The following is a 12,768-nucleotide window of genomic DNA, read 5'->3' as shown; positions in this document are numbered from 1 at the left end:
ATAAATAAGGTTTTATAAATTGTTCAATAACTTTCATAGTATTTTTTAAAAACAAGTATATTATTTTTTTAATATATAACATGGACACAAATAAGTTATGTCCATATTTATTAGTCATATTCTTTTATAAATATATATATTATAATATCTAAATTGTTTTTCATAATAAACATTTTAGTCATAATTTTAGAATTTTTTTAAGATTTATAATTATTTGTTATAACTTTATAAAATACACAAATTATTTTTATAATATAATTCTTTAGAATTTATAATATAAGAATTTTTTACATCTCAAATATTCATTCGTGTTCATAGTTATAATATAATTTTTATAACTTGTATAGGAATAATTTTTTAAAATTAGATTTGCATATAATTAATATCTAATTACTCCAATTCTCACCCTCCCTTGACAATTTTAAAGTGTAATTTGATGCTCCAATTACACTCAACTCAAAAAAACCCACCAATTACAATAGTTACTTATATATGCCACCCTTGTGTAATTATAATCAATTACACCCAAATTCAAGTACTAAGTGATTTTTTCTAAACATTACCTAATAGTATAACAAATACTAACCCAAATATATAACCATTAAAACATATACACCAATTACCAAGTTTAGATCTGATAAAAAAAATGCCCATGTTTAGAGGAGATTTGAGTTACACGGTTAAAACCACCTAATCATTATTGAATTTTAGAAATCAGTACTACATCTTACGGAAAATTGGCAAAATACACACGCACACAACTCAAACACCAAGTATTAACTGCAAACAGACTGCAGGACTTATCATGAAGTAATATATTATAATTTGACCACAAATCCATTGTTATTAACATGATTACGATTTTGGTTAAAGAACAAGCTTTGTCGTTTGTACTTACATATCCTATAAAACCTAAGAAACCGAACCATATCCTTTTGCATAAACATGACTTAACCAAAGATTAAGTTGCAGTTTTCGGTTAAGTTGTGTTTGTTATGGTGATGGGCGAACGTTACAGTGATTAATCATGGTAAGCGGCGGAGAAGGCCCAAACTGGAAAATAGCAGATGTAATATCACGTTATGACCGCTAACCACTGCCACTGAGAACTTGCAAGTGAGAAATCACATTTTCAAGCATTGAAAAGTGAGTCATGAACCTCTCACGAAGTTCAGCAGAGTCTGTGTGATTAGGTTGCCACTGTGTAAGACTGTCATTAATAACTTTCAAGCCATCTTGCAACAGCTCCACTCCCTTGTTAATTCCATCAGGAAGTTTCCTTCTCTTGTTTGATTGGTTTTCATCATCAATCTCAATTTTATCACATCTTGCAGCATCTGAATTGATATTCAAGATCTTCCGAACCATTTGTTTTAGAACCAAACCTTCCTCGAGAAGAAGCCGCTGCTGCTCAATACTGGTGGTTATTACTGCAGGAAGAGCCCTTTCTTTCTCGAGAAAAGCCTTGAATTCGGACATAAATCTATCTTCGCTAGCATCAGTTCCAGATACTAGATCGTATGAAAGTGCTGCATCTTGGGGCATAAACCTCCATAGTTGATTGCAACTAGTACGAGCAGCGAAATATCCAAACGCTGCAATGCTTAGATGAACAAATGCCCAGTGCCTTTCTCTCAAAACCATGTGATACAACTCCCACACAGCAGTGCTTTTAGGACAAGTATCACTTTCCGACATCAACGTGTTACTAAGTCCAGCCAAGAAAAGTGTCAGTCCAGGTTTGCATTGATTCAAAAGAGTATCGGAAGCCGCTGGCCACGAGACAAACAGATTGTGAAGCTCCAAGATGACTTCCTCCATTTCTGCAGATTCATATAGGTGTCTCAGACTGGAGATTATCCCTAAAGTTTGACTCAATAGCTTACAACAAACGTTCTTCTTTAATTTGTCCACAGAATTCCGATAACCACAAATAACAGTAACTAGGAACTTCAAGGTCTTCATGTCCATGTCAGATATGGTCACCTGGCTGCATGAAATAGTAATTCCATTCAGTATTGTAACTCACAAATCAATATGATGTCAAAAATACAATCAAAATCTTGTTAGATGAAACATATTTCGGCAGATCTTTATGGGAGAAATGAAAGAAGGTTAAATAAACATTTATGAAACTCGGACTTCGGTGTGTCAAACACGGGCATGTTCAATATTTTCTAAGTATGTTCCCCATACGTATGTCTAAATATAAGTCACACACAAGAGTGGAGATGGGTACTACAAGAGAAATGCAGAACCGAACATAGAGTAGCATGTAAGCGAAGCATATCAAATGAGTGGACGCAGAATCCTTTACTAAAAACTTAGAGTTTATGCGTTTCTTATTTGGTTTGCTGGAAAAGAAATTCGGAACTTCTACAAAAACATTACTACTTCTATATTTTATTTGAATAAAACTATTAGCAAATCATGACTGAATAAACGAGTGGCAGAACTTACAGTGACCGCAATGAAGCAGATAATGCAAAAACAGGAAGCCCAAATTCAGAACTGGAGACAGTCAATAATTTGTCATCAAAACTATCAATGAAACCAAAATAGTCAGAAATGATTTTCTCTTTAGCAATACTTCTCATGTTTTTCGATAGCAAGTTTAGTGGAAAGCCTTCCAAAAGCAAGGCTGAATATAGAAATGATGATAACTGAGATCTATCATCACCAATCACAGAACCATAAACACATTCCACCACTGATGTGCTGCAGAATGAAAGAAGTAGGCAGACTGATTTCGCCATTTTCCGGAGACTAGAATCCGGAACAAAAACCGATTCTGGAGATGATACTAATTTCATAAGTGCACATAGCTCAACAATGATGCCATTCACCAACTCTAGCTCAGCATGCCGAACCAAAAAGCACCAAAGTTCCATTATGATTTCTGAGCAAAGGAAATGAGGATGCAGGAAATTCTTAACCAGGAAAGATCCAAACTCCTCCCAAGCTGAAGTTGAAGATACCACTATCATGAAGGTTTTTAAGGCTTGCAAAAGAGCTGAAAACATGGGCTCCCAAGTTAACTCCACAGTTTTACCAGAAACATACAATAGTGGAATCTGTGATACAAGAATGGAAGAGTAAACCTCTTCATCAATTATTGAGTTCAAAAACCAATCAAGTTTCCTGGCAATCATAAGTTTTACATCATCCTCAAGATCACTGGGGTATCTCAGGAAACTGGAAAAAGTTGCCACTTGACCAAGCACCAATACGCTTGATTTAGGCAGAGTTTCACAACTCACTGAAAAGATCTCATCCAATGAAGTCAGCCTACATTTACTAACCTGATTTTCTTTAACAGCATCTGACCAGCAATCATCAAAGAATAACCAATTAACAAGTTCATATTTTTGTTCCTGCTTCACATCAGTTGAATTTAGCAAAGAACTAAGCAAATCCAAGGATGTTTTCTCCAAAAGTTCAGCCATAACTTCACTGACATTTTTCATAAGTTTTTCATTGCTCACTGATAATTTAAAGGTTGAGATCATCAAAACACAGAGTGCCAAATGTCTATAAACTGTATATGCCTGACATGGATATAGGGAAGATATCTTTACTGCATTAATCAGGTAAAACTTTATTGGAACAAATATCCTTCTAGCTTCAATGACGGAAATGGTCTCCTTGGGATACAACCAACTCTCAGCTGCACATTTCAGAGAACCATTGACGAGTGAAATTAAAGTCACAACAATGTCTGCTACCTTCACTTTTAACGGCAATTTTCCCTTGGATAGGTGAAGCAAGTTGACCAAACCTTTCCATGACACATTAAGAATGGTTACAAGACTTCCACCGTCATTTGCAGCAAGAATGCCCAATTCAAACAGCTTTTCTACTGTAACTGTTGTTATGTTCATGACATGATTCATAATGCATGCCTGTTCACATTCCATGACGTTCTCATTTTTTTCAAGTTCTGTACCAGAAAACTCCCAATTAATTACTTGGTAATACTCCTTGCAGAGTCTTATGACAGCATCAATGACTGCCTGCGCAGCCTTTAAAACCTCACTACCAACCGAGTCAATACTCTGAAAATAAATAAATAAAATCAAAACTTCAACAGGAGATGATGCCAACTAGATCCTTCAGGTAACAGAAAGCAGAGCAGAAAGCAAATATAATTTCTTCATAAAAAATGCTTTCAGACATAAAATAGCTCCACTCTACATGTTTTGATATTTAATTAAATTGTACAGGCACTATTGCCACAAAGTTAAAAAAAAACAGATATGATCCATATTGAGAGATAAGAAATCAAGTAAGAGAAATCAATGTTGAAATTTGTCATCCCAAAGTGAATCAGCATAACAGGAAAGTGAGAAAGTGCCAAAGCATAACCAATTGACTAGTAAAGAGATAAAAGTTCAGGTTAACTTACAAAATTGAAAGACGCCTTAAACAAAATACCACCTCACCTTGAGCTTTATTTTTTAAAAGTATGTTTAGAAACTTTATTAGGGCATGTTTTAGGACTTTATTAAGGTATGTTTTTAAACTTTATATTAAGGAAAAGGGCAGAAAAGAGATCTAACGTTGGATTAGTTTTTGTGGGATTTATAACTGAAGTAGAAAGAAAAGGGAGGCAGTAAATATCACACTTTTCTCAATTCTATAAGTTCCTCAATATTTACTAAGTGAACATCATTAACGACATTTAGACTGCACTTTTTAAATTATTGAGACCACTGGTAAAGTTGAATCTCAATGCTGGCAAATCTGATCATTAACTCTTATTCTTTTCAGCAAGCCAGGCAGTTTGCCTTCAATAATGAATTTTTTTATCTAAAGTCTAATTGAAGGTTGTGCAGTGGACACCTAGCTAATTTCCATTTATGCAGCAAATTATAGTAGACTAATGCATGCTTCAGCCCTAACAAACTTTTAAGAAGACATTTATATAATGCATTAAACAGGTTTTTAAGAAGGCATGGCCTTTATTTTCAGATAAGGTAAATATCCCACACAGGTATGCTAAACTTTTTTAAGGATTTTCATATATTTGGAGGATCATGTTCATGTATCCATGTCCAAATATGCATCAAACACAAGTGTCAAACATGAGCACTTCAGAAAAAATGATGAGTTAGAGTAACATAGATATAGTAGCAAAGATCCCCCATGTCAACACTCAATGATGATTAATGGCTAAGAAGGGAAAAAAAGAATTAGGTACCTTAATTTCAGATATTGTGCCTTTTGTCAGATTCAACTGTTCTAGAATGAATTCTTCAACAACCTCCATTGATTCCTTATCAGTCACAACTGAGTATCTGACCATAGATGAAAAGCTAGAAGCAGAGAAGCTCAAAAAATCCAGTAGCAGCTGCAAAATTAAGTTTACCAAGATAAACAGAACTTGTAAGATAATAAGAGATATTAAAGCAGTTTCAGAATTGAAGAAAATATAAGCATTTCATATTAGAAGACCAGCTAAAGTTTCTCAACATTCTACACTGAAGGCAAAACTCTTACATTTTTCCTCTGAAAGTTAATGATATTTGTCATGGAAAGAATTAGTTAACTCTCATGCATCAGAGAAATAGACTCAAGAAGTGTAAGTCAAGTAGCTTAGCATGAAATGCATGTCAAATAGGAGTAACCCTAGGTGCCTCAATGCACTTTCCAATGCATCATTATGATATTAACACTCTAGCCTTCTATCAAGGAAACAAATAGAAGAGTCACCTTGATTGGGGCTTGAAACTATTAGGCCATTAAATTCAGGCATTTGATAACTAGCTAATTAAATGCCTAACTTCATTGTATAATTACAAAGCAGAACCTATGACTAACTTCATGCCGGGCAGTGTTTACCTCAAATCATAAATTACAAAGCCTGCCTTCAACATGAAATAAGAAAAATATAGCATGATGGATATGAGTTCAGGGAGTCGGCAACAATCATAAGAATCTAAGACACTGCCATACAAGGATCATTTCAAGACTAACAAAATTTGACAATAGATAGTTATTTATCCAAAGAAAGGAAAGGAAAACAAATGACAGCATTCATACTAGCAAATTTTGCAAAGACAAACCCTTCTTTATTTGATGAAGGAAAGTTTTCCAGACAACTAACAACTTCTCCTCACAAGCGATTGATGCCTGAAACTATCAACTATCATGTACCTGGTAAAAGAGGCTGCAATGTTCTTCTTCTGGAGATTCCTCAGTTGACATAACAGTCATTTTAAGATGCTTTCCACACCATATGCTTGCCTAGAGGGCTCATACGTTAAATTGCTTAAGAAACTGCCATTGAATTTGAGTTGCATTCAAGCAAGCACGGGGAGAATTTTATCTTATAAAGCAAATTGAAATACACATACCTTTGATCCAAGTAAAAGAAACTGTAATAAACATCCGGAAATATCTGAATCAAGATATTTTGCGGCCACATGCACAACAGTCTTGTTCAATAGACACTGCGACACATCCAAGCAAGTATAATCTTCCCAGAATGTCTATTCTCTTGTCAAGGAAATAACAATAACATGACAACAGAAGGAGACAACCAAATCTAATTCAAAAGAGAACTCCACATAAACCGACTTAATCTTTCAATCCTTCCCAGAATTCCTCATCTTTAGAGTAAATATTTCGGGAAAAGTTCACATACTTGAGAAATAGAAAAACAAAATTATGTACCCAAAAAATTGAAAAAAACATTATAAGAAAACAGCGATAATGTGGATACAAGTAGGGATTCAGCAAGAGATTTCACATCAGATTGCTTAGATAAATGTAAATCTGCTAATTTGGCAATCAGTTCCGTCCGGCCTTCTACCACCTGCAATGTACAATAATTTTCTTTTCCATTTCAAATTTCTCAGGAACCAAAAAAACCATTACCATTTCCATAACTGCAAACCCTCAACTATTACCATAGATAATTTCTTGAATAGCTAAAGAATATCCAAAAAAGATGGAAATGTAATGAAATGGAAAGTAAATTTTCAACAATAATAATAATAAAAGCTTACCTCTGAATTTTTTATGGCTTCTATGAGCTTCTGCAACTCGCTGCTCGAACTTGAGTTCTCCATCGCTAGTCTTTTCTTTTCTTTTCTTTTTCAAATTGCAGGTTTTGAGGACTGTCTATTTGTATTATCGAATTTTCCCTCTTTTTATTTTTGCGTGTTGCCATGCCTATTTCCAGTTTTCCCGCCCTTGGTGAGGAAAATGGAAATTTAGATTTCAACCCTAAAAAATGTTTGAATTTCCATTAGTCGTCCATAGTTTATGTATCTTTTAGATTTTTTTCATTTGAAAATTGAAATGAACGAATTAAAGTGACATAATAAAGATACACCTAACAATGTTAGACACAATAAGTAATGTTTAAATAAACAAGTTAAGACAACAAATTATTAAAATATATCAATACCAATACTTGTAAACCAGAACAAAACTTGTATAGTTGCATAGACAATCATTAGCAAAACGAAAATATGTCTAAAAGCTAGTGTATTTGGCAGGAATGTTAGTAATTGATCTGGGTCGAAATTAAAGTTACATTTGATTGGCGGAATTGATTTTTCGGAAAATCATTTCCAACTTTTCCAGCATTTTATTGGCGGAAAACATTTTCCATTCATTTTCTTGGGTTAGCCTCTCATTTCCTTCTCATTTCATTTCCTCCATCGATTCTCATCCAAAACCACTTCCCAAAATCAACCGGGCATTGTTGCTGTCTATCCTCTCTTCGCTCATCACCGTCAACGCCGCGGCGACCGCCGGATGGTTGCTCTTCCAAAACCCATACCACGCTTCTTGTTGAGACTTACCATCAACATCGGAGGCTCAGGGATTTAATTGAAAAGCCGGAGAAGGAGGGCTCTTACCCTATGCAAATACTTGGAGATGATGGAGATTGGACCAAAAATGATTTCTGGGCTGCAGCTAAATTTCTCAGGCATGCCTTCAGATCCAATGAAATCCTCCAGGTTCCTTTCTTTTTGCTCTTTCTCTGTGTTTTAATAATTTTGTGATCTTAAAGTTCAGATTTTTACTAAATTTGGAAGTTGGGTTTTAAGGATGTAATGATGTATTATGATGCTTAATGAAAATGGGACCTTGTTTGGTCTCTGAGAAATGATGGAAAAAGGAAAAGTTTGGTTAGAAAATGGATGGGAAAATACAGTGAATTTAGTCTTTACAGTTCAGATTTTTACTACATACGAAAGTTGGGTTATAAGTATATAATGATTTATTATTATGCTTTATCTGAACTGAATGAAAAGGAAAGTTTGTTTGGTCAATGAGAAAGGAATGGAAAATGAGAATTTTGGGTTAAAAAATGGATGGGAAAATATAGGAAATACAGATAGTCCTTAAAGTTCAGATTTTTATTGAGTTTTGAAGTTGGGTTCTATGGTTGTAATGATTATTTTGATGCTTTATTTGAACCGAATGGAAATGGCACTCTGTTTTGTCACTGAGAAAGGGATAGAAAATGGATGGGAAAATACAAAATATTGCAAAACATGGGATGTTTTCTAGTTTTTCTATTCGATTATTCTTTGATTTTTTAATGGTTATGCATTTGTGAACAGGTTTTTCATATGTGGAAGAACATAGATAAATCAAGAATCAATGAATTGAACCATGAAAAGATCATAGGATTGTTATGTGTTGCTGTTACGAGCATTTGTGCTGTTGTTACGAGCATTTTTTGTTTATACATTTTGAATTGGCTCAAGTTTTCTTATACTTCTTTCTTATGCTTATTGATTTGTAATTTCAATGATTGTTTTCTGACCTTGTTTGATTGATTCTGGTGTGAATCCCAACCAGCTTCAGTCTCAGGTTGCTTCTTGTACTATCGCATATTGATAGGGAATTATTGTCTATAACAGGTTGCTTCTTCAACTTCAGCTTCAGTCTCAGGTTGCTTCTTCAATTTAATGGTTAAGAATAAGGATGCATAGGCTTTAACAGGTTGGTTTGTGCTGCCATTGTGTGCCCAAAGAAAAAGGATAACCCAGATACCTGCTTGAAGTGTTGCATTGTTTTGGAGAGTGATTATTGATTCAAGAGAGAGAACCATTACATGATAAGGTTTTTCTCGAAAGGGTTTGATGATAAAAGACTCCAGGCCATAATGGCCATTGATTTTTCAGGTTAAACCCGTCTGTAATAGACACTGAAGCATTTTAGAGGTGAAAATATTTTTATATAGTATGCCAGGAAAATTGCATGTCCCTTTCAGCTCATCCTTGACATGTAATTGTACTCTTTAGTATAGGTCGGAAAAATGTTTGAAGTGGTTCAAGCAGATAAAGACGAGAAGACCTGCACTGAATGTGTTGATCTAAAATGCAACTCACCAAAAGATTCAGGGTAATGACTGACACCTATTCTGTACTTTGAAGCTGAAATGTAATGGTAGCAAACTATATACTTGTGCATGCCACCTCACTGGTGCATCGCGGTGTAGTAAAACTGACTGCATCATTTTTAGGATATTTCTGTTGTTTTATCATTTGCTTTTGGACTATTTTTGATATTCTTACTCATCTAACCATAAATAACTAGTGTTTTTGAGAACTTGAAACATCAAACTGGTATTATTGACTTGGAATCATCCTCTTGCAGGTGTTTTGAGGCTTCAACTATGACATTCTCCAACGAAGATCAAGTTTTGCTCGTGGTCAAGGAAACTCCAGTTGTCAATGCTAGTATCTGTGTAGCTAGTCCAGGTTCCGTAACCAAGGATGCTAACTCTGGTTCAACTATAATTCAGGCCTCAACCAACACTCCGGATCAATTTCTGTTTCATCCAATGTCTTCAACTCTGTACTACTAATTATTAATTTTGATAATATTATTAATTTCTAGTGTTTAATTGTAGTTTGGAAGCTAATTTATAATTATTCAATCCTTGTTTTTTTATTTTTTTATAACACAATTACAAATAATTTATTTGACTTTGGTTGTTTTTAATTTATGACGGTTAATATTGTAGCTTAATAATTGAGTATTATTATATATTTAATTGATTTATTTAATTATAAATAAATCATTGCAATATATGTAAAAACAATTTAAAATATAAAAATTTATTAATATATATTAATATATGTAAAAATAATTTTTTTGGAAAATATTTTCAGGAAATCTGCTAAACAGCAGAAAATATTTTACATAGATTTAATCAAACACCAGAAAATATTTTTCAGTAAATCATTTTACAGAAAAGTAAAACATTTTCTAAAAATCATTTTACGGAAAACATTTTACTGACAATCAAACGGACCCTAAATTTTAATTTTTAATAGCCTATATATTTATAATTTTTAAAGAATTTTTCTCCTTTTTAGAGGGGACAAAATACAATTTTACTTTTATTAATTTAAAATTTTAAAATTTCTAAAAATCCTAAATGAATAATTTTCCATTTTAAGGGGAGCCGAGACCCTACCAGCCCCGTAGATACGCTACTGTACTTATTATATAGGTATTGAATATTTGAATAGATATAGGAAAAAAAATCAAAGTTATGTTTAATAGCAGGTGGAAAAAAATTAGATATTTTAGCATATTCAAATATTTTCGTAATGATGTTATGTAATTTTTATAAGGATTCAAAAGATATTATTGAAATTTTAAATTTTTATTGCGTGAAGCTAATATATTTTCTAAATGATTTTTCAATATTTTAGGCAATGATAGGAATGGTGGTTGTTTTGCGTAAATATTACGCTGTGTTTGGTTCGCCGTATTACCCAATCCATTACGCCCCGATTACGTGCGTATTACATTATGCCCCTATTCCGGCGTTTGGTTCGCTGTAATAGGTATTACGCGCGTAATCGGTTACGCCCCTAATCCCCAAATTCCCGTGTTTTCCAATCCCTTCCCAAATCGCTGTATTAGCTATTACTTCCGGCCTCCCTCCCCATCTCTCTGTTTTACCCTCCCTCCCTACCCGACCCTCTCCTCTTCCGTCCTAATCATTTTCTCCTCCCATTTCCCACTGCTTCCGTTGATTATTCTGTCGTCATCGTTTCTTCTCGTTTCTTCTCGTCTCGGCGTCTAGTTTCCAGAGTCAGGCTCACTTCTTTGGACCTTTCTTCTATGCAAAAATGGCATATCTCATGCACGAACTCCTCAAAAACAAATCAACTCAAAGATTCATCCTATCTCTCAAAACCCCACAACACCAACATCGACTCTCAAAAGTTAGCCCTTCACTAATCCCTCAACAAACTCACCATTTTTCATTAATCCAACCTGAAAATTCCCTTGAAAATGACAAATCTACTGAACCCTCGAAGTTGTACCCAAGTTTCCCGTTTGGGTATTTATTGAACCCCATTAGCTCAATTGGGTTTGACACAATGGCTATCATGGAGGTCGAGGAGGAGGAAGTAGAGACTGAGGATGATAATGCCGGAAAAGCATGGGCAGATAGTGTGAAGAAGAAGAGGAAGAAGAAGATGAACAAGCATAAATACAAGAAACTCAGGAAGCGTCTCAGGAGAAAAACATAGGCTTTCTCTCTGGTGAGAATTTCACGGAGAAGTTTTATTTCCTGTCTTTTTTTTAATAATTTATTCAAATATTTTGGAACTAGATGATATGGGACTAAATTTTCCCTTCGTATTTTTTTGAACAAAACTTGATTTGAGTTGAGGATAGGAATGGAATGTTTGAAAATTCTTATCACAGTTGAGTATGAATTAAGATGTCAAATGTCATAGGATAAACAATGAACAATTGACATGAAGTGATTTATGCATATGATATGATTGATTTCTTCTTTATTGGATATGGGACTAGGATTGACTGGAGATGAAAAAGTGTATATCAGGCAAAATCATTCTCAAATATTGTTGTTTTTCCGATATTTTTCTTATTTTAATGGTGTGAAGTTTATGTCCTTCCTTTAGATGGATCTCATCCACTTTGGTTTCCCTTTATTCTTTTATGAAACTGATACTTTTGTTGTCAACTAAACTTTTTGACAAAGATTGTGTTGCTAAGTTAAGGCTATTTAGAAGGTAGCTAGGAAAGAGCTAACTCTTAGGACTGATGCCTGTTGGTCTTCGAGTAGAATGAATATGGTTTTTGTTAGATTCTATGTTGCTCAGATTCTTCATTTTGTTAGAAGCATTTTTATCCGACAAATATCGGTATATGGGTATGGGGATGTAATCCTTCAATGACTATTCAAATACATGGAAAAACTTAGGGGGAAAATGGGCATACTCCTGTCGGAATATACCCAATCTGACTCTCACACACGAATCCGAATAACATAGGTTGAATGAGTTAATAAATTGGTAGAGAATGTAGGTTGAGGTTTCAGGTAATGTAGAATTTCAATTCAGCTATGATTGTCTGTTTTCCAAATAAGGGAAAATGACACACTTGAAGTTTAGCTGATTACACCGGTTGGGTTAATATAGTTTATTGTCCTTCTACTCATGCAAGTTTCGAGTGTTGCTGTCTTACCAAAGGAAGCTAAGCCAAATAAGATAGAATCACCATTGCGAATTCAGTCCTCATTAACCCCGAGTGTCGCTGCCTTATCAATGGAAGCTAAGCCAATTAAGTTAGAATCACAATTGCAAATTCACTCCTTGTTAACCCCTTGACTAATAAAAAAAGATCAGATTTCTTTGTTTTTGTGTCCTGGATTAATCAATTCATTCAGTATTTATATACTTGGCATTTGGTGTTTTCTTCATGATTATTTGATTGGTTCTCTCTACTTTCTAAGGTCTTTAAATGTAG

The 12,768-nt window shown here is 34.2% G+C and overlaps 2 protein-coding genes across 4 annotated transcripts; one reads left to right on the top strand and one right to left on the bottom strand.

The window, feature by feature from the left end:
* Positions 1-792: 792 nt before the first annotated feature.
* LOC107942558 (uncharacterized) lies at positions 793-8,030 on the bottom strand. Of its 3 annotated transcripts, none has more exons than XM_016876255.2 (8): positions 7,544-8,030; positions 7,011-7,230; positions 6,725-6,817; positions 6,357-6,491; positions 6,157-6,246; positions 5,201-5,350; positions 2,461-4,055; positions 793-1,990 (listed from the first exon to the last, which is right to left on the bottom strand). In XM_016876255.2, the coding sequence occupies exons 2-8, from the start codon at positions 7,071-7,073 to the stop codon at positions 1,090-1,092; spliced, it is 3,027 nt and encodes a 1,008-aa protein (XP_016731744.1). In that variant the 5' UTR covers positions 7,074-7,230; positions 7,544-8,030; the 3' UTR covers positions 793-1,089. The 3 variants fall into 3 exon arrangements, with proteins under 3 accessions (XP_016731744.1, XP_016731743.1, XP_016731745.1); XM_016876254.2 differs by having other exon boundaries at positions 7,872-8,004; XM_016876256.2 differs by lacking the exons at positions 6,725-6,817; positions 7,011-7,230; positions 7,544-8,030 and having other exon boundaries at positions 6,157-6,279.
* A 3,084-nt stretch (positions 8,031-11,114) lies between these two features.
* On the top strand, positions 11,115-11,522 carry LOC121220750 (uncharacterized). The gene has a single exon (XM_041100193.1). It carries the CDS (start codon positions 11,115-11,117, stop codon positions 11,520-11,522), a length of 408 nt encoding a protein of 135 aa, XP_040956127.1.
* The last annotated feature ends 1,246 nt before the right edge of the window (positions 11,523-12,768 follow it).

Source organism: Gossypium hirsutum, chromosome D09 (assembly GCF_007990345.1).
Source record: "Gossypium hirsutum isolate 1008001.06 chromosome D09, Gossypium_hirsutum_v2.1, whole genome shotgun sequence".
Taxonomy (NCBI): Eukaryota; Viridiplantae; Streptophyta; class Magnoliopsida; order Malvales; family Malvaceae; genus Gossypium; species Gossypium hirsutum.
This window is presented reverse-complemented; position numbering and strand designations above follow the sequence as displayed.

Bases quoted from the DNA above. Each gene is read 5' to 3' on its own strand.
- LOC107942558 (XM_016876255.2), bottom strand. From the start codon at position 7,073: ATGGAGAACTCAAGTTCGAGCAGCGAGTTGCAGAAGCTCATAGAAGCC. The intron at 6,492-6,724 runs GTATCCACATTA...ACAAGAGAATAG, and splicing joins CTCTTGCTGAATCCCTACTT to ACATTCTGGGAAGATTATAC. The intron at 1,991-2,460 runs GTAAGTTCTGCC...TATTTCATGCAG, and splicing joins TCTGCTTCATTGCGGTCACT to CCAGGTGACCATATCTGACA.
- LOC121220750 (XM_041100193.1), top strand. From the start codon at position 11,115: ATGGCATATCTCATGCACGAACTCCTCAAAAACAAATCAACTCAAAGA.